At 42.9% G+C, this 27,712-nt stretch overlaps 1 protein-coding gene across 1 annotated transcript; it reads right to left on the bottom strand.

Moving 5' to 3' along the window:
• Positions 1-814: 814 nt before the first annotated feature.
• Positions 815-24,859, bottom strand: LOC121547825 (adhesion G-protein coupled receptor G7-like). The gene is made up of 5 exons (XM_045217613.1): positions 24,460-24,859; positions 24,138-24,219; positions 1,829-1,987; positions 1,372-1,531; positions 815-1,131 (listed from the first exon to the last, which is right to left on the bottom strand). Exons 1-5 carry the CDS (start codon positions 24,857-24,859, stop codon positions 919-921), a joined length of 1,014 nt encoding a protein of 337 aa, XP_045073548.1. The 3' UTR covers positions 815-918.
• Positions 24,860-27,712: the final 2,853 nt, after the last annotated feature.

The following is a 27,712-nucleotide window of genomic DNA, read 5'->3' as shown; positions in this document are numbered from 1 at the left end:
TCTAGATCTATGTTGGCCGGTGTGGTTCCCAATCAGAGGCAGCTGTCGCTCGTTGTCTCTGATTGGGGAACATACTTAGGCAGCCTATTGGCACTAGTGGGTTGTGGGATGTTGTTCCGTGTGAGGTATGTTGTTTGTGTCTACCTTGGACTTCACGTTTCGTTTAGTTTGTTGTTTTGTCGTTGTGTTTATTCGGTTCAAATAAACATGTATGCATATCATGCTGCACCTTGGTCTGACCCGTCTATGAACGAACGTGACATTCGTTTCATAAGGATGAAAATCTGGTGTTGCTATGTCAAACAGTTTTGTTATATTTCAGTCTTCTGTGATGTATATAAAGTGTAATATTAGGATGGAAACTCAAAATGGCATAGATTTCAACTCTATATCTGGCATTGTACATGTTTCTTCTTCTTTTTAAGCCCATAACCATGTGTGTGTGGTGTATACTTTTGTTTGAAAGTAGATTTGTTAACAAGACAACCAAGAATCACTCTGTGTGACTCTGATTTAGCCCACTGAAGTAAAAGGTTAATACATTAAAAGTGCGGCCTCTGTAAAGAACGAACATGGCCCGCAGGGAAAATTATGTAGTTGGACATCCCTAGGCTACACTGTCTAAAGATATTTTCTGAGATATTGTGTAAAGTAGTGTAATTTCTCACAAAAAATACTGAAACAAACATTCGATTCAAAGAGAATAATCACAGTTTTATTCAAAACAGTTATTTCAAAAAACACATACAGTATGTATATACAGTATGTGCATAGCCAAAAAATCCTTGGACAACACAACTTTGAGGGAATTCACAGTAAAAATACATTGATTCAAAATGGTGTGTATTATACTGTATGTTATTGGCAATAGTGGAGGTATATGAGATATTTTCCAACAGAGGTTGAACTTGCAGCCCATCAGTTAGATGTCTGTGAGGAACAAGGTGGAAATGACAGATCAGTGTCCTGCTGTGTGTATGATTCTACTTTTTCACTTTGCTCGCCTCGCCAAAGACTGAACTTCTTGGTGTGAAGAGGGATTCTAGCGCTAGAGACATATTTCAAAGCACTTGACATCAGTTTCTTGACAATTGCTGTTCTTGCTGTGAACAGAATGAAAACCTGCAAGCCCTGTGGAACGAAAACACAAAGACATTATCAAGTATTTTCAGGAACACAAAAGGACAAACAAAAGGTAGCGTTTCCATAAAGAGCAGCGGAATTTATTAATGTTTAGTAGCTGTCTAGTTTTCAATCATGTCTGGATTCTGTGGTACAATAGTACACTAGTCTTTATATTTAACATTTGAGTCATTTAGCAGACTCTCTTATCCAGAGCGACTTACAGTAGTGAGTGCATACATTTACTACCTGAGTGGTGGTGAGTACACAGAAGGAGATGTTGAGTATGGTGTACATGGTCTCGTTCTGTGTAATGAGCAACAGATAGCCCAGGATCCAGGAGAGACCGAGCACCACAGCCAGAGAAAAGCTACTGAGGAACTTCTTCTTCATCGATGTGTGTCTTGTACTGGGAAATATAACCAACATGCTTAGATTGCGATCATAGACTGCTGTAATGCTGTGGTAAAATAACAGTATGCTTCCAATGACTGAGTGGGTTAGAGCATGGTGCTTATTAAATAGTATGAATAGGTTACTAATGACTGAATTAATAATAAAAAAAGCATGCATTTTATTTATAAAAAGTTTTAATTGAAAGACAATACAAAATTAACAAGCTCGTTAGTTTGCATTTAAATCAAGACTGATCTTTATGACTACAACTTTCCACTTTGTGCCCCCAAAATGCCCCCATTAATGTTACCTGGTTATATGTGGGTTGGTCTTGGATGTTGTAACTGCAAAATATACCAACACCACCATGTTGAAGATAAGAATGAACGCCACAGGGATCAGGAACCCCCAAAACATTGGCAGCTTGAAGTCAAAGTTCCCGTTTGGATCGAGGGCAGCAAGCCAGCAACTGAGGTGACAAATGAATGAGTTAGAGAGTGGGACTATTTGACAGACAAAACAGGACACCAGTGATTTGAATAACGTGGTATAAAGTAAACATGGTGGATTGCATAAGTAAACAAGAAACCGTTCAACACAATGGATCATTCGTTTCGTTTTTACAACTTTTTAAATTGCTCGTTGACATCGTTAAAAGCATACAATATGAAAATTGACAGGGAAAACCTTTTACAGTATGAGTTATAACATTTTATACAGCAATTGCCCCACATTGACATTGGTAGTACAGTACAGTATAGTACAATACAGTACAATTCACGTGAGAGATATCGATCACCTCCAGCTCGTGGCTTCAGCCAATCAGACTGTCCCCATGCACCCCACACTCTGCCCATGCAGTGGTTCACAAACCAGTAAATACGTAGAGCCGGATCGCTCTCTTTCAAGTACAGTACAGTATAGTAAAGTATAGTATTGTAAAATACGGTATTGACACACAATTCCTCCTGCCTGTAACCCAGTGGATTATCCACCCTGTAACAAATTCCTAAGGTGAGGGCCACCACAACCGCAGGATGTTGTTGTTATCTCCTTGTAGATTTTCATGCAGACATTTACAGATTATATAATACACATACATCCTCTAAAGACATAACATCACTATACAAGTTGCTTTTAAGTTCTATTTCAGGCTTATTAGAGCCTGAAAATATAACCCGGCATTCGTTTTGGTTCAAGGAACCCAGGGCTAATGCCAGCCAAAGCTTCTGAAACAACTAAATACTTTATTTTTCTCCAAGCTGTCCTACCCCATCCGATGGCCACGGTACAGGCTGTGAAGTGTGACGGGTTGGTGGCCAGGCTGTTTCTGATCATCAGGAAGACATGTGTGGCGTACAGCGTGTTCCAGGTGAACGTCTCCAACAGGAAGTACTGCAGCAGGACTGCGACTGCAGTACAGGGGCCTCTGTCCCGCTCTGTGTGTGTGTCAGACGGGGGGAGAATGTTGGCCTCCTGTATTTCAGGTTTCTTTAGCTGTTTATGAGGGTTGTCCACTCCCAACATGAAGAGGAGGGTGAAGATCAGGAGACACACGCAGATGCTCACTAAGAGGACCGTTGGGTTGGTATTGCCTAGTTGGAACAAAATCCTGAAATACCTGCGGCACTCCAGGAACTGTGCTGCTTGCCCCTGACTTAGATAATGGATAACTTCACATTACGTTTCCCAGAGAATTTGGACCACTCTGCGTTTACTGATTCCAAGAGAAATCTTACTGTAGGCTTGAAGAGCATCTCAACATGTAACCCAGACACTTGTCCCAGGTTAGCAGAGATGACCCTTCTGCTGGTTCCTGAAGAAGCTGTGTAAGTCCTGGACCTGAAGAACCAGTCGTTTTGGTAGAGCACAAAACCAATGGAGTTGTTTTTGTTTTTATTATGTAAAACTGAGTGGAGTGAAGGAGAAAGAGAGAGAGAGAGAGAGAGAGAGAGAGAGAGAGAGAGAGAGAGAGAGAGAGAGAGAGAGAGAGAGAGAGAGAGAGAGAGAGAGAGAGATTGGTGATCTAAATATTTGCCATTGCTGACCTGATTTCGGAGACCACAAACAGCAGTTAAGTGCTCTCTGTGTTATCGGTAAGAGAAAATTGAAGCTTGAGTTCATACACTATGTTGGTATGCCAACATTGGCTCACCTGGTGAGAATTTGATAGCAATCTGGACATCGGTAGAACCGCCGTTGTCAGCTATCAGTTCAGAGGTATTGGTGTTGAGATTAATTCTGTTGGCCACAAAATTACCAGATCTTCCTGGAGAAGGAGATTAATTTGATTTAGCAATTTAAAGCATCACAATATATTGTTACTTCTGCACTTGTCTGTAGTACACAAATCAAATCCATACCAAACATTATTGACCAACAGACGAGAAACATATAAAAAATAAGATACAACTAGTTGAACTAGTCTGTCAACACAGATATAAACTATCACTTTAAACGACACTGTGTAGGTTCACTAGCAGTCCCACCCACCAGTCAGAGCAGTAAACTGGATCCCTACTGTGTCACTTGGTACTTGGACAGACTGGACTACCAGGTTGGGCTGAACCATGAAGGATTCATTATTCTGCTGGTCCAGGGAAAACTCCTCCAGGGTCTCTGTGAGTCTGGGAGAGAAACACAGAAAAACATTAGTTTACATGCACCCATGCAGACACACACAGAGACACATAAACTCAAACATATGTAGAAACACATACACACACCTCTGGACAGCGTCTCTCTCCTTTGCACTCTCATTCCTGGCATTCAGCAGCTGACTGATTGTAGTTACAGCTGCCACTGCGATGTCCTGCAACATGATCAAAACCAGGGAATGACCCTCAAGTGTTCAAATCACTGTAATAACAACCTCACGTTTCTCTCCAGAACATGTCATAGTCACGACTTGATTCCAAAACATGTTATACCTCTGTGATATTTGCAGACCGAAGAAGCTTGTTAGCTATCTGAGCTGCTGTGGTGATGTTGTCAGCTGATAGCAGCTCTGGTTGGGAGGTCAGGATCTGAGTACTGAAGGCTAGCTGTGCTAAATCAACTTTACTGCTGGAGATCTGAATAGGGAGAGATGATTATTTTAATTTATTTTAGTATTGTATTGTTTTTAAACAGAACGTTGTATAAGTGGCAGCAACATGCTGAACTGTGAGTACATTGGGATATTAAAATTGCCAATACTAATTTTGTGGCTCAGTTGTTAGAGCAAGGCGCTTGCAACACCAGGGTTGTAGGTTTGATTCCCACGGGGGATCAGTAAGAAAGAGTAGGAAAATGTATGCACTTAATACTGTAAGTTGCTCTGGATAAGAGCGTCTGCTAAACGACTAAATGTAAGGTTACACACAATAAAAATAAAATCCTCATTAACTGTTAAGCAGAATACAACAGGTGTAGACTTTACTGTGAAATGCATACTGACGAGCCCTTTCCCAACAATGCAGAGTTAAAATTATGAAAATTAGCACTCAAGGAAATAGTAACAATAAAATTAAAATAATGAAGCTATATACAAGGAGAACCGGTACCGAGTCAATGTATTTTGATACGAGGTAGTTGAGTTGGTTGAGGTAAATGACCCAAAGACTGGTCATAAATCGAGACTGGTCATAAATCAGGTTCATAAAAAATATGCCTATTGACATACGTCTTCTTTAATGCCACTGAGGGTTAATTCACACTGCAGCTTGTGAGGACGACCAAATGTCGGAGAGCCAGTGTCATTCAAACATCTTGCTGAGGCTTCTGGTAAACCGGCTGGAGGAACAAAGACAAATAGATACTCAAGATGTTATGTTACCTTATACAACATTAATTAGAACTGTAACATTTTTGTCATTTTAGGTGAATAAAAGCAACATACCACTGGTTGTCTCCTCACCACACAATTGTTCTGAATAAGCAGACCAGCCAACCGTTGTTCTTGGGAAGGAGAATTCATAATTGATGGATGAATTGCAGAAATTCCCTATCGAAGTAAAATGCATTTCAACATGGACCAAATGTATGACTGCAGACATGAAATATATATTCTGAATGTGAGATCCAGGGAATAGTGTTGTGGACTGTGCATGTGAGATCCAGGGTTAGGAGTAGTGAAGTGGTGTGTGCTGTGAATGTGAGATCCATGGTTAGGTATAGTAGTGTAGTTGTTTAGTCTGAATGTGAGATCCAGGGTTAGGTATAGTAGTGTGGAATTGTGGAGTGGTGTCTGAATGTGAGATCGAGGGTTATGTATACTGTAATTGTGTGGACGTACCCTCTGAACAGGTCTCTCCAGTCCACTCATCAGGACAGATACAGACTCCATTCTGCAGCTCACCACCATTGATACAGACCAGAGGAGTGGTTGTGGTGGTAGAGGTGATGGTAGAGGGGGTGGTAGAGGTGATGGTGGAGGTTGTGGGGAGAGTGGTACCGGTTGTGCTTGTAAGTGGAGGATGTTCAGTAGTTGGAGTGTCGGTAGTTGGACTGTCGGTTGTTGGCGTGTCGGTTGTTGGTGTGCCGGTTGTTGGAGTATCGGTAGTTGGAATGCCGGTAGTTGGAATGTTGGTAGTTGGAATGTTGGTAGTTGGAAAGTCGGAAGTTGGAGTGTCGGTAGTTGGAAAGTCGGTAGTTGGAAAGTCGGTAGTTGGAAAGTATGAAGTTGGAAAGTTGGTAGTTGGAAATTCGGCAGTTGTAATGTCGGATGTTGGAATTTCGGTAGTTGGAAAGTCAGTAGTTGGACAGTCGGTAGACGGACAGTCGATTGTTGGAAAGTTGGAAGTTGGAAAGTCGGTAGTTGGAATGTCGGATGTTGGAATGCCGGTAGTTGGAAATTCGGCAGTTGTAATGTCAGAAGTTGGAAAGTTGAAAGTTGGAAAATCGGTAGTTGGAAAGTCGGTAGTTGGACAGTCGGTAGATGGACAGTCGATTGTTGGAAATTCGGTAGTTGGAATGTCGGAAGTTGGAAAGTCGGTAGTTGGAAAGTCAGTAGTTGCACAGTCGGCAGATGGACAGTCGGCAGATGGACAGTCGGAAGTTGGAAAGTCGGACGTTGGAATGTCGGACGTTGGAATGTCGTGAGTTGGAAAGTCTGTAGTTTTAAATTCGGTAATTGGACAGTCTTTAGTTGGACAGTAGGTAGTTGGAAAGTCAGTTGTTGGAATGTCGGAAGGTGGAAAGTCGGTAGTTGGAAAGTCGGTAGTTGGAGGGTTGGAAGTTGGAAAGTCGGTATTTGGAAAGTCGATAGTTGGACATTCGGGTTGTTGGAGTGTCTATAGTTGGAGTGTTAGTTCTTGGAGTGTTAGTTGTTGGAGTGTCGGTAGTTGGAAAGTCGGTAGTTGGAAAGTCGGTAGTTGGAGGGTTGGAAGTTGGAAAGTCGGTATTTGGAAAGTCGATAGTTGGAAATTCGGTTGTTGGAGTGTCTATAGTTGGAGTGTTAGTTCTTGGAGTGTTAGTTGTTGGAGTGTCGGTTGCTGGAATGTCGGTTGCTGGAGTGTCTTTAGTTGGAGTGTCAGTTGTTGGGGTGTCAGTTGTTGGAGTGTCGGTTGTTGGAGTGTCAGTTGTTGAAAAGTCGGTGGCTGGAAAGTCGATAGTTGGAAAGTCGGTAGTTGGAAAGTCAGTAGTTGGATAGTCGGTAGTCGGAATGTCGGAAGTTGGAAAGTTGGTAGTTGGAGAGTCGGAAGTTGGAAAGTCGGTGGTTGGAAAGTCGGTAGTTGGATAGTCTGTAGTTGAAAAGTTGGTAGTTGGAAAGTCAGTTGCTGGAAAGTTGGTAGTTGGATAGTTGTTTGCTGGAGTGTCGGTTGCTGGAGTGTCTACAGTTGGAGAGTCAGCTGCTGGAGTGCCAGTTGTTGGAGTGTCAGTTGTTGGAGTGTCAGTTGTTGGAAAGCCGGTAGTTGGAAAGTCGGTAGTTGGAAAGTTGGTAGTTGTAGTTTCGGTAGCTGGAGTGTCAGTAATTGGAGGGTCAGTAGGGTTTTTTCTTTATTTTTACTATTTTCTACATTGTAGAATAACAGTGAAGACATCAAAACTATGAAATACACATATGGAATCTTGTAGTAACCAAGAAAGTGTTAAACAAGTCAAAATATATTTTATATTTGAGATTCTTCAAATTGCCACCATTTGCCTTGATGACACTTTTGCACACTCTTGGCATTCTCTCAACCAGCTTCATGAGGTAGTTACCTGGAATGCATTTCAATTAACAGGTGTGCCTTCTTAAAAGTTAATTTGTGGAATTTCATTCCTTCTTTTCTTAATGCGTTTGATTCAATCAGTTGTGTTGTGACAAGGTAGTGGGGGTATACAGAAGATAGCCCTATTTGGTAAAAGACCAAGTCCATATTATGGCAAGAACAGCTGAAATAAGCAGAGAAACAACAGTCCATCATACTTTAAGACATGTAGGTCAGTCAATACGGAACATTTCAAGAACTTTGAAAGTTTCTTCAAGTGCAGTGACAAAAACCATCAAGCGCTATGATGAAACTGGCTCTCAGGAGGACCACCACAGGAATGGAAGACCCAGATTTACCTCTGCTGCAGAGGATATGTTCATAAGAGTTACTAGCCTCAGAAATTGCAGCCCAAATAAACGCTATACAGAGTTCAAGTAACAGACACATCTCAACATCAACTGTTCAGAGGAGACTGTGTGAGTCAGGCCTTCATGGTCGAATTGCTGCAAAGAAACCACTACTAAAGGACACCAATAAGAAGAAGAGACTTGCTTGGGCCAAGAAACACGAGCAATGGACATTAGACCGATGGAAATTTGACCTTTGGTCTGGAGTCCAAATTTGAGTTTTTGGTTCAAACCACTGTGTCTTTGTGAGACGCATGTGTGGGTGAACGGATGATCTCCGCATGTGTATTTCCCACCATAAAGCATGGAAGAGGCGGTGTTATGGTGTGGGGGTGCTTTGCTGGTGACACTGTCTATGATTTATTTCGAATTCAAGGCACTCTTAACCAGCATGGTTACCATAGCATTCTACAGCGACACGCCATCCCATATGGTTTGTGCTTAGAGGGACTATCATTTGCTTTTCAACAGGACAATGACCCAACACACCTCAAGGCTGTGTAATGGCTATTTTCCCAAGAAGGAGAGTGATGGAGTGCTGCATCAAATGACCTGGCCTCCACAATCCCCCTACCTCAACCAAATTGATATGGTTTGGGATGAGTTGGACCGCAGAGTGAAGGAAAAGCAGCCAACAAATGCTCAGGTTATGTGGGAACTCCTTCAAGACTGTTGGAAAAGCATTCCAGGTGAAGCTGGTTGAGAGAATGCCAAGAGTGTGCAAAGCTGTCATCAAGGCAAAGGGTGGCTATTTGAGGAATCTCAAATATGTTTAACACTTTTTTGGTTACTACATATTTCCATATGGATTATGTCATAGTTTTTCTACAATGTAGAAAATAGTAAAAATAAAGACAAACCCTTGCATGAGTAGGTGTTCTAAATCTTTTGACCGGTACTGTACATCTGAACATCTTAAATCACCTTGAATAAATGAAATATAGAGCAAGTCTTACCTGTAGCAAAGACAGCCATAATCCATAGCTCCTTCATCTCTGCTGTTTCCTGGCATGCAGTGTAAGCAGACTGAACATTATTATGACGTCTTTTGGTCTTATGCTGCTCTGCTCTTCACCTGTTACAGAGTCTGCAGTGACATACAGGTACCAGTTAATGATTTACTATTGAAATTAAGGGGAAAGTACTGTACATTGGCTCCAACACAACCGACGTTGTCAACAGGATTAGTAAAGACAATGACGCATATTCTTTGAAAATAGATCAGGTATGACTGGATGAATAAATTGGATACACATGGATGGATACTGTCAGGACCAGTCAACCAATAGCACTGCCCTTCTCTATGCAAAACATTCTTGGTTGCAGCTGGGAAGGTACAGTACATGTTTTGGTAAACAGAACAACTTTTTTCCACTAGAGCAGGTGTAATTAGATTTCCTAATTAGAGGGTAAGAATTTTTTTTTAAAGCAATGGAACTGGCTTGGAGGTCTGGATTAGAATTTGAGGGCACTAGAGGGTAGACTTCTCTAGAACAAGGTTTCCCAAACTCGGTCCTGGGGCCTCCCTGGGTGCATGTTTTGGTTTTTGCACTAGCACTACACAGTTAATTCAAATAACCAACTCATCGTCAAGGTTTGGTTATTTGAATCAGCAATGTAGTGCTAGAACAAAAACCAAAATGGGAAACCCTGTTCTAGAGCATGGGTACTATGCTGAGGTGCATGTAACACAAAGCTCATCGTATACTAAGAGTAAACAGTTCCAATGAAAGGCAGTTGTTCCTAAAGGAACCATGTTAATAGGAAAGATTAACTTTACATTGCTGTGATTATGTCATGTAATTAATGAAACAATAGTCAACAGATGCAAAGCTGTTTTCCACTAGAGCAGGTGTAATTAGATCTGATTCAATGCTTAGAATAAAAAAAAAGAGCAATGAAACTGGCTTGGAGGTCTAGATTTGAATTTGAGGGCACAAGAGGGTGGGTGTACTTCTCTAGAGCATGGGTACTATGCTGAGGTGCATGTAACACAAAGCTCATCGTATACTGAGAGTAAACAGTTCCAATGAAAGGCAGTTGTTTCTAAAGGAACCATGGTAATAGGAAAGATGAACCCAACTGCAGAGATGACAAATGGTGCCTTTACATTGTTGTGATTATGTCATGTAATTAATGAAATAGACAATAGATGCAAAGCTGCCGCAGCATACCCATTTTATTGTTATTTAACAATTTACTGAATTTCCACGTGGGCGAGGATATTGGAAATTTAATCAAAGCCCATTGGATGATAATTTATTTATAATTAGAACAAAGGAATTTATAACTGACTTTTTCCAACACAACCTTTATTGTATGGGACACCTTTAAATGTGCCTTTAGAGGGCATGCAATTCAGTACTCATCTCGAAAACAAAAGCAATTTAGGTCAAAAGAGTTTATACTAAGAAAGGAAATAGAAAGTCTAACAGAACAGATAGATGGCAATAAAAACTGTAACATAGAGGCTCAGAATAAATTAGAGGAAAAACAAAAAGAAATGGAGAAACTTATTCAAGAAAGATCAAGTGTAATATATTATAAAAATAAAGCAAACTGGATGGAATATGGGGAAAAATGCACAAAATTATTTTTTAATCTTCAACATAGGAATGCTACCAAAAATAACTTCATGAAACTGGTTACAATTGACGGAGTCACCCATAATTCACCAAATGATATTTTGAAGGAAGAAACAAAGTACTTAAAGCATATGTTTTCTTTTCAGTCACCTCCATCTCCTCTAACTGAAGCTAATTGTAGAGATTTTTTTTCTATTGATAATGTCAAATTAACAGCCACACAGAAAGACTCATGTGAAGGTGAAATTACAGAGGAGGAACTTCTGGATGCAATTAAAGACTTTAAGTCTGGGAAAACTCCAGGGTTGGATGGCATACCAGTCGAGGTATACCAAACCTTTTTTGATATACTAAGATGACCGTTATTAGCATGTTTTAACCACCCCTATGTAAATGGTAGATTATCTGACACTCAAGAAGAAGGTCTGATCTCATTATTACTGAAACAGGATAAAAGTGGAAAATATAAAGATCCAGTCCATTTACAAAATTGAGGTGATGCAAAAATCCTAGCAAAATGTATAGCGCATAGAATTAAAAAGGTATTGTCGGATATTATTCATTCTAATCAGACAGGTTTTTTACATGGAAGATACATAGAGATAATATAAGGCAAGTATTGGAAACAATAGAACACTATGGAAAATATGGGAAACCAGGCCTGCTATTCATAGCAGACTTCGGAAAAAGGCATTTGATAAAGTTCGACTGGGGTTTATATATAAATGCCTGGAGCATTTCAATTTTGGAGAATCTCTTATAAAATGGGTCAAAATCATGTATAGTAACCCTAGGTGTAAAATAGTAAATAATGGCTATTTCTCAGAAAGTTTGAAACTGTCAAGAGGAGTGAAACAAGGTTGTCCACTATCGGCATATCTATTTATTGTGGCCATCGAGATGTTAGCTATTAAAATCAGATCCAATAATAATATCAGAGGATTAGAAATCCAGGGCTTAAAAACAAAGGTGTCATTGTACGCTGATGATTCATGTTTTCTTTTAAATCCACAACTAGAATCCCTCCACTGTCACACCCTGGCTCTGGGACTCTATATGTTGAGCCAGGGTGTGTTCATTCTATGTGGTATATTTCTATGTTGGGGGTTCTAGTTCTTCTGTTTCTTTGTTGGCCTGAGTGACTCCCAATCAGAGGCAACGAGTGTCAGCTGTGGCTGGTTGTCTCTGATTGGGAGCCATATTTAAACTGTCTGTGTTCCCTTGGTGTTTGTGGGTTTTTGTTCCGTGTTGGTCATTGTTACCGTGGACTTCACGAGTCGTTTCTTGTTTTGTTTATTGTTGTCTATTATCACTAAAGATAATAAAGTTTAAACATGTTCGTTCATCACGCTGCGCCTTGGTCTATTCCCTACGACGATCGTGACAGAAAAACCCACCATACAAGGACCAAGCAGCGTGTCCAGGAGCAGGCAGACTGGACATGGGAGGAAGCGCCGGGAAATGAGACGGTCGAGAGGCAACCCCAAAAAAATTTTAGGGGGGGGCACAGGGCATGGACGACGGGGCTGACAGAGGCAGAAAAGGGGCGTATTCAAAAGGCCACCAGGTTACGGGGGTCACTGGTAAAGGAAGGGAAGGAAGGTTTAGAGGCACGGCGAGAGGTACTGGGATGTGTTACCAGTCCGGTCCGGCCCGTTCCAGATCCCGGGGTAGAGCCAGTGGTGTGTGTCCCCAGTACGGTCCGGCCTGTTACGGCCCCTCGCACCAAATGGACGGTGCGCGTCGCCAGCCCGGTCCGGCCTGTCCCTGCTCCACGCACCAAGCCTACGGTGTGCGTCGCCAGCCCGGTCCGGCCTGTCCCTAATCCACGCACCAAGCCTACGGTGTGCGTCGCCAGCCCAGTCTGGCCTGTCCCTGCTCCACGCACCAAGCCTACGGTGTGCGTCGCCAGCCCGGTCCGGCCTGTCCCTGCTCCACGCACCAAGCCTACGGTGTGCGTCGCCAGCCCGGTCCGGCCTGTCCCTGCTCCACGCACCAAGCCTATGGTGTGCGTCGCCAGCCCGGTCCGGCCTGTCCCTGCTCCTCGCACCAAGCCTACGGTGTCGTCGCCAGCCCGGTCCGGCCTGTTCCTGCCCCTCGCACCAGGCCTACGGTGTGCGTCGCCAGCCCGGCCCGGCCTGTTCCTGCCACTCGCACCAAGTCTCACGGTGTGCGTCGCCAGCCCGGCCCGGCCTGTTCCTGCCATTCGCACCAAATCTACGGTGCGCGTCGCCAGCCCGGCCCGGCCTGTTCCTGCCCCTCGCACCAAGCCTACGGTGTGCGTCGCCAGCCCGGCCCGGCCTGTTCCTGCCACTCGCACCAAGCCTACGGTGTGCGTCGCCAGCCCGGCCCGGCCTGTTCCTGCCACTCGCACCAAGCCTACGGTGTGCGTCGCCAGCCCGGCGCGGCCTGTTCCTGCCACTCGCACCAAGCCTACGGTGCGCGTCGCCAGCCCGGCCCGGCCTGTTCCTGCCACTCGCACCAAGCCAGGGGTGCGAGTCGTCAGCCTGGTCCAGAACGTTCCTGCTACTCGCACCAAGCCAGGGGTGCGAGTCGTCAGCCTGGTCCAGCCCGTTCCGGCTACTCGCACCAAGCCAGGGGTGCGAGTCGTCAGCCTGGTAAAGCCTGTTGCTGCTCCACGCACCAAGCCAGGGGTGCGAGTCGTCAGCCCGGTAAAGCCCGTTCCGGCTCCACGCACCAAGCCAGGGGTGCGCATCGTCAGCCCGGTCCGGCCCGTTGCTGCTCCACGCACCAAGCCAGGGGTGCGAGTCGTCAGTCCGGTGAGGCCCGTTCCGGCTCCACGCACCAAGCCAGGGGTGCGCATCGTCAGCCCGGTCCGGCCCGTTGCTGCTCCACGCACCAAGCCAGGGGTGCGAGTCGTCAGCCTGGTAAGGCCCGTTCCTGCTCTACGCACCAAGCCAGGGGTGCGTATCGTCAGCCCGGTCCTGTCCGTTCCTGCTCCACGCACCAAGCCAGGGGTGCGTATCGTCAGCCCGGTCCGGCCCGTTGCTGCTCCACGCACCAAGCCAGGGGTGCGCATCGTCAGCCCGGTCCGGTCCGTTCCTGCCTCACGCACCAAGCCAGGGGTGCGCGTCGTCAGTCCGGCACAACCAGTGCCTGGGTCACCGGTGCCTAATCAGGTACCGCTCAACTGCTCCACAACGGAGCTGAAGCTAACCGCTCCTGCTACGTCCAGTTCAGCTCCAGCCAGCGGGGCCAGACCGGACCAGGGGCGCTATGGGGGGAGTATTGGAGGGTGGTGGGCAAGCCCGGAGCCAGAACCGCCGCCGAGGAGGAATGCCCACCCAGCCCTCCCCTGTTTTGCTCTTGTTGAGGCGCGGTCGCAGTCCGCGCCTTTAGGGGGGGTACTGTCACACCCTGGCTCTGGGACTCTATATGTTGAGCCAGGGTGTGTTCATTCTATGTGGTATATTTCTATGTTGGGGGTTCTAGTTCTTCTGTTTCTTTGTTGGCCTGAGTGACTCCCAATCAGAGGCAACGAGTGTCAGCTGTGGCTGGTTGTCTCTGATTGGGAGCCATATTTAAACTGTCTGTGTTCCCTTGGTGTTTGTGGGTTTTTGTTCCGTGTTGGTCATTGTTACCGTGGACTTCACGAGTCGTTTCTTGTTTTGTTTATTGTTGTCTATTATCACTAAAGATAATAAAGTTTAAACATGTTCGTTCATCACGCTGCGCCTTGGTCTATTCCCTACGACGATCGTGACATCCACAGCCTCATAGAGGATCTAGATACATTTTCTAACCTCTCTGGATTACAACCAAATTATGACAAATGTACTATATTACGTATTGGATCCCTAAAAAATACAATTTTTACATTACCATGTAGTTTACCAATAAAATGGTCTGATGGTGATGTGGATGTACTCGGAATACATATCCCAAAGGAAATAAATGATCTCACTTCAATACATTTTAATTGAAAGTTAGCAAAAACAGATAAGATCTTGCTACCATGGAAAGGAAAATACCTGTCAATTTGTGGAAAAATCAACCTGATTAACTCTTTAGTATTATCCCAGTTTACCTATTTGCTTATGGTCTTGCCTACGCCTAGCAAACAGTTTTTTAAATTATATGAGAAAAAAATATTCAATTTTATTTGGAACGGCAAGCCAGACAAAATTAAAAGGGCATATTTATATAATGAATATGAATTCGGAGGACAGAAATTATTAAATATTAAAGCATTAGACCTATCACTAAAAGCTTCAGTCATACAAAAGTTATACTTAAATCCGAACTGGTTCTCAAGAAAATTAGTAAGATTGTCTCACCCAATGATCAAGAAAGGCCTTTTTCCCTTTATTCAGATTACAACTCATTTGCAGTTATTTGAAAAGGAAATCATCTCCCAAATATCACTATTTCTAAAACAAGCCATAGAAAGTTGGTTGCAATTTCAATTTAATCCTCCAGAAACGACAGAACAAATAATGCAACAAATATTGTGGTTAAATTCAAATATACTAATTGACAAAAAACCTTTATTTTTTGACAGAATGTTTAAAAAAGGTATAATCTTCGTAAACGATATCATCGGTATGACTGGTGGAGTTATGTCACACATGCAGCTAACAAAAACATATGGAAATGTCTGCTCTACCCAAAATTACAACCAAATAATTGCAGCCTTACAGCAAAAGTGGAAGGGGGAGAAAGTAAGGAACTTGTCTGTCGGCCTTGCATTAAAGAACATAATTGGTTAAGGAAAACTGTGATAAATAAAAAAGTATATCAGTTTCACTTAAGGACCAAAGGATTGACAGCCGTCCCATATAGATTGCAAAATAGTTGGGAAGAGATTTTTGACGTCCGATCCCATGGCATAGTGTTTATGAACTGACACGCAAAACGACACCGGATTCAAAAAATTTGAATCTTTCAATTTAAATTATTATATAAAATTCTTGCTACCAATAGAATGTTATTTATATGGGGATACAATCTTCCCAGCTCTGCAGATTTTGCTGTGAAGAGACAGAATCATTAGATCATTTGTTTTGGTTCTGTCCATTTGTAGCTTGTTTTTGGACACAGGTCCAGGAATGGCTAAAGGATTGCAATATTTACCTGGAGCTAACCTTGCAGATAGCATTACTGGGTGATCTGAAAAGTCATAGTCAATCGATCAATAATATAATAATAATAAAACTTATTTTTATTTTATTTTTATTTTTTAATTGAATTGTTGAGTACTGTCAACGTGAACATGTGCATTGACACCAGCACACAACCATATGGACTCAATCTGACCACTGCTCTTCCCTTCTCTTAACCCTTTCCCTGTTCCTTTACAGTTCTGGAAGGCTCCTCTCATTAAGGCCACATCATGCCCTGACCTAGTCATGGGGAGGTCCCAGTAATATCTCCTTCCTCCTGAAGTGTACAGTCCTTCACTACTTCACCCACAAATCTAAAAACATTTGATTCACAACCGGGAACATCTCCACACCCCCGTAGATGAGCGGCGCTATGCAGAAGAGCCCAGCACTGATCATGGAGATCACCAGGTAGCTGATGTTGTTTTTGGGCAGGGCCATGAAGCTGAAGAGGGAGGGGATGATACTGAGCAGGTAGGGGTACTCCCACTGGTAGGGAGCAGCCACCACGCTGTGGGACACCAGGTTCAGCTGGGTCACCGTCACCTGGGCAGCTAAGAGGAGCCAGATCATGTGCACATAAAAGGGCAGACGAGCCATGTCAGCCCTTCACTCAGTGTTACCAGTCAGTGTACATCCTGAGAACCCTCCGCTGATGCCAAACATGAGGGATGGTTCGCACACTACAGGTCACTGAGATGTGTTCACTTACTTTGACTCTAACCGACATGCAAAATAAAAGTATGCAAAATAAAAGTATAGTCTGTCGCTATTTGCATTCCAACTAAGGTGCATGGACCTAATGAAGGCTCAAAGGCTGAACTCATTGTTTTTTATAATAAAGAAACACTTTTTATTGAACTGTCACTTTTTTTGGCAAAATGTGTAGTAGTTCTCCAAGAATGTAGCCCTATATAATATAATATTTAGCAGAAGCTTTTATCCAAAGCGACTTACATGTTCATACATTTTACGAATGGGTGGTCCCGGGATCGAACCCACTACCCTGAAGTTACGAGCACCATGCTCTACCAATTGAGCTACAGAGGACCACGTTTGATCCCTAAATGAACCTTATGAAAGAAATGAACCTTGAATTCTTGAAATTAGACATGCAGTCTATAAGCGAAAGTGAATATGCTAAAAGTATTTTTTATAAACATCTCTACTTATCTGCACATTAATGAGGAAGGCTGGTGTACAGTTTGGAAGGACCGTTCCACTGCCATAAGAAACCCCCCTTTAGAGGAAGAGTATTGGCGCCACCACATGGCAGTTCAAGGTAGAGACAGAGGAGGCTACGTCAACATCTAATCAAATTGTATTTGTCACATGCTTCGTAAACAACAGGTGTAGACTAACAGTGAAATGCTTACTTATGGGTCTTTTTCCAACAATGCAGAGTTAAACATCAAAAATAGACATAGTGATAGAAGGAATAACTACACAGTGTCATGCATACTTCAATGCATTGAGACTTACTAATGGGGGAATGTGATACACCGCTGGTTACCTGAGGAGTAGGGTTACAAAACGTTCAATAAATTCCCTGTTTTCACAGAAATCCTGGTTTGAGGATTCCAGATTTCCTGCGTATTCCTTGCCATTCCGGGGATACTCCAACCAGGAATTCAGGCTAACCACCGAATGTATTGAACATTCCCGGAATTTTGCAACCCTACTAAGGAGATATCCTAACTGTCATATATAATGACAATATTCTTGCCTGTTGAGGTAGAGAAAAACCAAATCATATGTAAATAAGAATTAGTATTAACACTACATCAGACTTTGTTTGAGGAGCACAACGCAGATATACAGTACAGTGTGAGCATCATCATTCCTGGTGACATCAACATCACCCCCTGTAGGTCACAACTACATTACCATCAACATCAACATGATATTTACATTTAAGTCATTTAGCAGACACTCTTATCCAGAGCAATTAGGGTTAAGTGCCTTGCTCAAGGGCACATCAACAGATTTTTCACCTAGTCTGCTCGGGAATTAGAACCAGCGACCTTTCGGTTACTGGCACAACACTCTTAACCACTAAGCTACCTGCCGCACAGTCATCTTTTAGGCAAAATGTATTGAAATACATCTATTGTAATCTTATTTTTCCTAGGTCTAGTTTAGGCTAGTATCGATTGGATACACCACGTCCGGATCGGCCCGCGAGCCCATTCAATCCGTCCGGATGTAAGTTATTTATTTTTATCTTCTAAAGAAAAAAAAACTATCTCAAACAACATTGAAATGACTAAAACCAAATCGAAACTGTGTTGAAATGATAATGGACCAACAGTTAATGTCTCCTCAGTTTGTCCAGCTTGCTAAAAGTCATTGAAACAACATTTTGGGAAAAATGCACCAAATTCTTTTTTAATATTCACAGAAATGCTACCAAAAATAAATTACTAAAAACTTGTCACCCACGATTCACCAAACTATATTTTGAAAGTGGAAGTAAAGTACTTTAAGCATATGTTTTCGTTTCAGTCTCTTCCATGTCCCCTAACCGAAGCTAATTGTATGGATTTTTTTTCTATTAATAATATAAAATTAACAGCTGTACAGAAAGACTCATGTGAAGGCCAAATTACAGAGGAGGAACTTCTGTGTATGTTACTTTAACTCTGTGAAGCATTTATTTGGGCTGCAATTTCTGAGGCTGGTAACTCTAATGAACTTATCCTCTGCAGCAGAGGTAACTCTGGGTCTTCCTTTCCTGTGGCGGTTTAATGAGAGCCAGTTTCATCATAGCGCTTAATGGTTTTTGCGACTGCACTTGAAGAAACTTTCAAAGTTCTTGAAATGTTCCGTATTGACTGACCTTCATGTCTTAAAGTAATGATGGACTTTCGTTTCTCTTTGCTTATTTGAGCTGTTCTTGCCATAATATGGACTTGGTCTTTTACCAAATAGGGCTATCTTCTGTACCTACCTTGTCACAACACAACTGATTGGCTCAAACACATTAAGAAGGAAGTCAATTCCACAAATTAACTTTTAAGAAGGCACACCTGTAAATTGAAATGCATTCCAGGTGACTACCTCATGAAGCTGGCTGAGAGAATGCCAAGAGTGTGCAAAGCTGTCATCAAGGCAAAGGGGTGGCTATTTGAAGAATCTCAAATAAAAAATATATTTCAACACTTTTTTGGTTACTACATGATTCCATGTGTGTTATTTCATAGTTTTGATGTCTTCACTATTATTCTACAATATAACAAATTGTAAAAATAAAGAAAAACCCTTGATTGAGTAGGTGTGTACAAACTTTTGACTGGTAGTGCATGTTATGTCGGAAAAAAGTCAGTTATAAATTCGTATCATCCAATAGGCTTTGAATACAATTCTGTAAGAGCAAAATATATGCAAATTATGTGATGGTCTGACCGCATTCTGTCCCCTATGAACACTTTTTAAGCTTTTGGTGCCAGAGAGAATGAAATAAGAAAGTAATCAAGACGACTTGCTTGATTGAGCCTCCGCCATATATATTTCACTAGGTCAGGATATTTAAGCCTCCATATGTCCACTAGTTCCAATATATCCATGACATTCAGGATTTCCAATAAGTGCATGAGGGTAATAGTTTGTAGTGTAACTTCTTTTACGGTCCATAGAGGTATTTAAAACCGTACTATAATCTCCCACAATAATAATAGAGTCTTGTATTATTGGTATGGGTTAATAAATTATTAGATATATTTTCAAAGAAGCGTGGATCATAATTATTTGGACCGTATAGGTTAATGAGCCATATCTGTTTATGGTCCAATAACATATTTAAAATCATCCATCTACCTTGAGGATCTGTTTGGACAATTTGCACATTCGGATCAAAATTACTGTTAATAAAATTCACCACCCCTTTTGAATTTCTTTGCCCATGGGAGAAATATATTTCGCCCCCCCAGTCTTTTTTCCACACAACTTCATCTGAGATTATTGAATGAGTGTCCTGTAAACAATATATATTGTATTCCTTCTCTTTTAGCAGGTAAGTACTGATCGTCAGTTTCTTGGCAAGTTCTCGCATGGAATAGCGTTCATTTCTCAGAATATGAATAGACTGACGAGTTTCAGAAGAAAGTTCTTTGTTTCTGGCCATTTTGAGCCTGTAATCGAACCCACAATTGCTGATGCTCCAGATACTCAACTAGTCTCAAGAAGGCCAGTTTTATTTATTCTTTAATCAGCACAACAGTTTTCAGCTGTGCTAACATAATTGCAAAGGGTTTTCTAATGATCAATTAGCCTTTTAAAATCATAAACCTGGATTAGCAAACACAACGTGCCTTTGGAACACAGGACTGATGGTTGCTGATAATGGGCCTCTGTACGCCTATGTAGATATTCCATTCAAAATCTGCCGTTTCCAACTACAATAGCCATTTATAACATTAACAATGTCTACACTGTATTTCTGATAATTTTATGTTATTTTAATGGGGAAAAATAAGCTACGGTCAGCGGCTCCATTCCGGATCCAGAGCAGTCCGCTCCACCGGTGCCCCGCTCCGGTCAGCGGCTCCACTCCGGAGCCAGAGCAGTCCACTCCACTGGGGTCCAGTTCAGCTTCAGTCAGCGGCTCCACTCCGGAGCGAGAATTGTCCGCTCCACCGGGGTCCAGTTCAGCTCCGGTCAGCGGCTCTAATCCAGGCCAAGATGTCAGCCCCTCTCCAGGTTCGGGGTCTCCCACACCAGGGTCCAGACAGGGCTGGGTGCATTGTGGGAGGAAGGAGAGGGGAAGCATCGCGCCGAGGTCCAGACCAGACCAGGGGCGCAACGGGGAGGCAGAGAGGGAGAAGTTGTCACGCCCGGAGCCGGATCCGCCTCCGAGGAAGAAGGCCCACCCGGACCCTCCTCTAATGAGTCAGGTTGGTGCGGCCGGAGTACGCACCTTTGGGGGGGAGTACTGTCACGCCCTGATCGAGAGAACTCTCGTTGGTTGGGTCAGGGTGTGAGTTTTCTGTTGAGATCTATGTTAGTGTATTTCTAGGTGGTAGATCTAGGTTGTGTTTCTATGTTTGGCTGGGTGTGATTCCCAATCAGAGACAGCTGTCGCTCGTTGTCTCTGATTGGGGATTATACTTAGGTAGCCTGGTTGCCTACCTTAGTTGTGGGATCTTGTTCCATTTAGGCTTGTATGTGTATAGCCTGAGGACTTCACGTTACGTTGTTTATTAACTCAATAAACATGTACGCTTTTCACGCTGCACCTTGGTCTGACCTGTCTCTCAACGATCGTGACACACCCTAGCAACAGTTGTGGGATACACACACACACACACAAACACTCATACACACAACTCCTTTCCCCCACAAACAACCATGAACTCCGATGTTCAACAGTTGTTCCATCCCAGAGCCCAACTCAAGAAAGGACTTGACTTACAAATGCAAATACTGTTGCAGCTGTTTGAGAAGGCATGTAAAATTGAGGAAAAACTTGAAAAAATGGGGAGATTTGATTAACCATTGTCAAGTTCTAGGTGATGGAGATCAGATACACCCCCTTCCCCTGAAACACACCCACGCTGGTCCCCCGTTGCGACCCTTTTCCCAAGCATCTCCCTGCAGTCAGACCTTTGATTATTTTGTGCCACCAGGGCCACAATTATATGCCCCCTCTCTGAATGTCTGAGTGTGACCCCCTCCCCATGGGTTACTGCAGCTAGTGTTGCCAGCACTGCCACTACCTGGGTGGGGGCACCCCACTGGAATCCCCACCGGCTAGGTACAAGGTCGTCACTACCTGGGTGGGAACACCCCACCGGCTAGGTACAAGGTTGTCAAGGTTCTCATTAGCAGCTTTGAGAATTATGCTCTCCCATCAGGGGGCTCTGGCTTTGTAGGACCAACGCTGCCAGGCAGGCTCAGAATCTTGAGGGGGCGGTGCTGCTTTAGTAGGTCTCTGACCGCATCCATCTTTCTGTCTTGGCTGCGTATAGGCTACTGACAGTAGGCCCATAAAACAGATAAGGACTTCTCCTTACTGTATGGGTCGCTCAGGTGGGTGTCTAGGTTATAGGGTTGGGGACCTGCAGCTTGCTGCCTGTGCTGTACAGGCAGATGGAGCAGAAGCTTCTTAATCAATTTTAAATCGTCCCTCCGGACCTCGGTAATGACCAAATGTGGCCTGCAGGGAGAATTAGTTTGACAACGCTGAGCTACACTGTCTAAAGCTATATTCTGAGATAGTGTAAAATAGTGTTTTTTTCTCACTAAGAATACTAAAACAAACATTAGCTTAAAAGACAATAATCACAGATTATTGCCAACATTTATTCAAAAAATCATTGGACAACAACTTCTGAGGGAATCCACAGAAAATATACTGTATGTTGATACTAAATTGTGTGTGTATTATATTGTATATTACAGTACAATATTATGAGATATTTTCCAGAGGTTGAACTTGCAGCCCATCAGTTAGATGTCTGTGAGGAACAAGGTGGAAATGACAGATCAGTGTCCAGCTGTGTGTATGATTCTACTTTTTTCACTTTGCTCGCCTCGCCATAGACTGTACTTCTTGGTGTGAAGAGGGATCCCAGCGCTAGAGACAGATTCCAAAGCACTTGACATCTTTTCTTGACAATTGCTGTTCTTGCTGTGAACAGAATGAAAATCTGCAAGCCCTGTGGAGCGAAAACAAAAACACAAAGACGTTATCAAGTATTTTCAGGAACACACAAGTACAAACAAAAGGTAGCGTTTCTATAAAGAGCAGCAGAATTTATTAATGTTTAGTAGCTGTCTAGTTTTCAATCATGTCTGGATTCTGTGGTACAATAGTACACTAGTCTTTATATTTAACATTTTAGTCATTTAGCAGACTCTCTTATCCAGAGCGACTTACAGTAGTGAGTGCATACATTTACTACCTGAGTGGTGGTGAGTACACAGAAGGAGATGTTGAGTATGGTGTACATGGTCTGGTTCTGTGTAATGAGCAACAGATAGCCCAGGATCCAGGAGAGACCGAGCACCACAGCCAGAGAAAAGCTACTGAGGAACTTCTTCTTCATCGATGTGTGTCTTGTACTGGGAAATATAACCAACATACTTAGATTGCTGTCATAGACTGCTGTAATGCTGTGGTAAAATAACAGTATACTTCCAATGACTGAGTGGGTTAGAGCATGGTGCTCATTAAATAGTATGAATTGGTTACTAATGACTGAATTAATAATAATAATAATAATAATAATAATAATAATAAAATAATAATAATACATTTTACTCATAACAAGCTTTTCATTGAAAGACAATAAAAAATGAACAAGCTCATTAGTAGGCATTTAAATCAAGACTGATCTTTATGACTACAACGTTCTACTTTGTGCCCCCAAAATGCCCCCATTAATGTTACCTGGTTATATGTGGGTTGGTCTTGGATGTGGTAACTACAAAATATACCAACACCACCATGTTGAAGATAAGCATGAACGCCACAGGGATCAGGAACCCCCAAAACATTGGCAGCTTGAAGTCAAAGTTCCCCTTTGGATCGAGGGCACAAGCCAGCAACTGAGAGGTCAAATGAATGAGTTAGAGAGTGGGACTTTGTGACAGACAAAACAGGACACCAGTGATTTGAACAACATGGTATTAAGTAAACATGGTGGGTGGCATAAGTAAACAAGAAACCTTTCAACACAATGGATCATTCTTTTAGTTTTTACAACTTTTGAAATTGCTCTTTGCCATCGTTAAAAAGGATGTAATACGAACATTGATAGGGGAAAACCTTTTACAGTATGAGTTATAACATTTTATACAGCAATTGCCCCACATTGACATTGGTAGTACAGTACAGTATAGTACAATACAGTACAATTCATGTGAGAGATATCGATCACCTCCAGCTCGTGGCATCAGCCAATCAGACTGTTCCCATGCACCCCACACTCTGCCCACGCACTGACCATGTATCCTGTGATTGGTCAGATGCTCCAAGCTAGCCCAGCACTGGCTAGTCGGGTCTGTTGCACGCTCTTTCAAGCATATCAGTATTATTCGGGCCTGAATTGTGTTTTTTCCAGTGTCAGAGCGCGGGTAGACATGTGTGCATGGGATGCGTGAATACAAAAATCATCCCCATGTGCATCTTCTCCTGTGTGTGAATAAAGTTCCTGTGTGTGTTAACTCTTGGACTGCCTTACTCCTCTCTCACCGGGGGCGGTGTCAGTGGGTCACAAACCAGTAAATACGTCAAGCCGGGTCGCTCAAATACAGTATAGTATAGTACAATATAATACAGTACAGAGAAGTAATACAGTATAGTATAGTACAGTATTGACTCACAATTCCTCCTGCCTGTAACCCAGTGGATCATCCACTCTGTAACTAATTCCTAAGGTGAGGGCCACCACAACCGCAGGCAGTCCTAAAGGACAGAGAATGTTGTTGTTATGTCCTGGTAGATTAGCATGCAGACATATACAGATTATATACTACACATACATCCTCTAAAGACATAACATCACTATACAAGTCGCTTTGAAGTTCTATTTTAGGCTAAATAAAATATAACCTAGCATTCGGTTTTGTTCAAGGAGCCCAGGGCTAATGCCAGCCAAAGCTTCTGAAACAACTAAATACTTTATTTTTCTCCAAGCTGTCCTACCCCATCCGATGGCCACGGTATAGGCTGTGAAATGTGACAGGTTGGTGGCCAGGCTGTTTCTGATCATCAGGAAGACATGTGTGGCGTACAGCGTGTTCCAGGTGAACGTCCCCAACAGGAAGTATTGCAGCAGGACTGCGACTGCAGTACAGGGGCCTCTGTCCCGCTCTGTTTGTGTGTCGGACGAGGGGACAATGTTGGCCTCCTGTATTTCAGGTTTCTCCAGCTGTTTATGAGGGTTGTCCACCCCAACATGAAGAGGAGGGTGAAGATCAGGAGACACACGCAGACGCTCACTAAGAGGACAGTTGGGTTGGTTTTGCGTGATTTCCTGGGGATAGGTGATGGACAACACTATGTTAGGGAAGTTAGATGCGTAGCTATGGATGTGTTGGGTCATTAATAGTGGGTTGCATATTGGTTTTACCTACCAAGTCATGTTGGATCAGACAAAGGGCTTCTTTACACTATTGAGATGCACCCAATATTTTGAATTGGTTCTGGAAACCTGTAGGATCTTACCGGTCAAGATCTGGAATGTTATTGTATATGTTGAATTGGTTCTGGAATCCTGTAGGATCTTACCGGGTCACGATATGGAATGTTATTGTATATTTTGAATTGGTTCTGGAACCCTGTAGGATCTTACCTGGTTGCAATCTGGAATGTTATTGTTAAACTCAACCCTATGATTGACATGGAGCATCCCAATGTGGTGATCCAGTTTAGTGCTTTAGCATATTTAAAATCCCTCCTGAATGACTGTAGAAAAAATAGAAAAAATACATTTAAACACTAAGTTTCTGTCACAGTCAAATATAAAGTAATCTCCCTTATGTGTCTAGATCCTGCTGATGTAAACCTTAGGTCAGAGTGTGGTCAGTTAAAGGGAGACGAAGGCAGCTAGCTACTCACCATAAGCACAGCGGGGTTAGTGGTGTGATTACAGAAACATCGCGAGCCGTCTTCTGAGTGGTTGACTTTGGAGCAGCCATAGGTGCTCCAGTCTTTCAACGTGTAGTTCCACGACACGCAGGCAAAGTCATAGAGGGAGGCGTTGGGGACAGCCTGAGAAGTGAGAACAGAAACAAACTCACTGTAAATCCTTCAGCAAAAGACATGCTCTCACAGTATTCCTCATTTTAAAAAATCATGAAGTAAATTGTGAAGTATAACAGGTCAATAAGTAAATGTGAGACAGAAGAAATTACAGTTATGATAGTTAACATATTATATACAATACAAAATATGCTTCCTTGTTCACTGGCCAAAATATGCTTCCTTGTTCCTTATGGCGGAAAAGCGTCAATGGATAACTTAGATCAAGGGTAGGCAGCCCTGGTCCTGGAGTGCACGAGGCACATCATGTTTTTGATTTAACCGACCTGGACTACAAGGTGTGTTGATTTTAGGCAATCACTGATCTGATCAATTAGCTCAATTGGTCAGGTGTAGTTCCTAGTTGGAATAAAATCCTACACTACCTGCGGCATTCCACAAACTGTGCTGCCTGCCCCTGACTTAGATAATGGTTAACTTCCCATTACGTTTCCCAGAGAATTTGGACCACTATGTGTTTATTGATTCCAAGAGAAATCTTACTGTGGGCTTGAAGAGCATCTCAACATGCAGCCCAGACACTTGTCCAAGGTTAGCAGAGATTACCCTTCTGCTGGTTCCTGAAGAAGCTCTGAAAGTCCTGGACCTGAAGAACTGGTCATTTTGGTAGAGCACAAAACCAATGGAGTAGTTTGTGTTTTTACTACGTAAAACTGAGTGGAGAGAAGGAGAAAGAGAGAGAGAGAGAGAGAGAGAGAGAGAGACATCTTTATAAAACTGTACATAGCCGTAAAATGACATTTGAAATGACTCTTTTCCTTTGAAACTTTTGTGAGTGTAATGTTTACTGTTCATTTTTTATTGGTTATTTCACTTTTGTTTATTATCTATTTCACTTGCTTTGGCAATGTAAACATGTTTCCCATGCCAATAAAACCCTTTCAATTGAATTGAGCGAGAGAGAGAGAGAGAGAGAGAGAGAGAGAGAGAGAGAGAGAGAGAGAGAGAGAGAGAGAGAGAGAGAGAGAGAGAGAATGAGAGAGAGAGAGAGAATGAGAGAGAGAGAGAGAGAATGAGAGAGAGAATGAGAGAGAGAGAGAGAGAGAGAGAGAGAGAGAGAGAGAGAGAGAGAGAGAGAGAGAGAGAGAGAGAGAGAGACAGAGACAGAGACAGAGACATTTTTGTTCATATCAGGACTTCATATACAGTGGGGAGAACAAGTATTTGATACACTGCCGATTTAGCAGGTTTTCCTACTTACAAAGCATGTAGAGGTCTGTAATTTTTATCATACGTACACTTCAACTGTGAGAGACTAAAACAAAAATCCAGAAAATCACATTGTATGATTTTAAGTAATTAATTTGTATTTTATTGCATGACATAAGTATTTGATACATCAGAAAGGCAGAACTTAATATTTGGTACAGAAACCTTTGTTTACAATTACAGAGATCATAAGTTTCCTGTAGGTCTTGACCAGGTTTGCACACACTGCAGCAGGGATTTTGGCCCACTCCTCCATACAGACCTTCTCCAGATCCTTCAGGTTTCGGGGCTGTCGCTGAGGCAATACGGACTTTCAGCTCCCCTCCAAAGATTTTCTATTGGGTTCAGGTCTGGAGACTGTCTAGGCCACTCCAGGACCTTGAGATGCTTCTTACGGAGCCACTCCTTAGTTGCCCTGGCTGTGTGTTTCGGGGTCGTTGTCATGCTGGAAGACCCAGCCACGACCCATCTTCAATGCTCTTACTGAGGGAAGGAGGTTGTTGGCCAAGATCTCGCGATACATGGCCCCATCCATCCTCCCCTCAATACGGTGCAGTCGTCCTGTCCACTTTGCAGAAAAGCATCCCCTAAGAATAAAGTTTCCACCTCCATGCTTCACGGTTGGGATGGTGTTCTAGGGTTGTACTCATCCTTCTTCTTCCTCCAAACACGGCGAGTGGAGTTTAGACCAAAAGCTATATTTTTGTCTCATCAGACCACATGCCCTTCTCCCATTCCTCCTCTGGATCATCCAGATGGTCATTGGCAAACTTCAGACGGGCCTGGACATGCGCTGGCTTGAGCAGGGGACCTTGCGTGCGCTGCAGGATTTTAATCCATGACGGCGTAGTGTGTTACTAGTGGTTTTCTTTGAGACTGTGGTCCCAGCTCTCTTCAGGTAATTGACCAGGTCCTGCCATGTAGT

Source organism: Coregonus clupeaformis, unplaced genomic scaffold, assembly GCF_020615455.1.
Source record: "Coregonus clupeaformis isolate EN_2021a unplaced genomic scaffold, ASM2061545v1 scaf1146, whole genome shotgun sequence".
Taxonomy (NCBI): Eukaryota; Metazoa; Chordata; class Actinopteri; order Salmoniformes; family Salmonidae; genus Coregonus; species Coregonus clupeaformis.
This window is presented reverse-complemented; position numbering and strand designations above follow the sequence as displayed.

Coding starts and splice junctions, on each gene's coding strand:
- LOC121547825 (XM_045217613.1), bottom strand. CDS start 24,859: ATGACCCAACACATCCATAGCTACGCATCTAACTTCCCTAACATAGTG. Junction 1,988..24,137: donor GGTTACAGGCAGGAGGAATT/GTGAGTCAATAC, acceptor TTGTCACCTCAG/TTGCTGGCTTGCTGCCCTCG. Junction 1,532..1,828: donor ACCAACCCACATATAACCAG/GTAACATTAATG, acceptor TATATTTCCCAG/TACAAGACACACATCGATGA.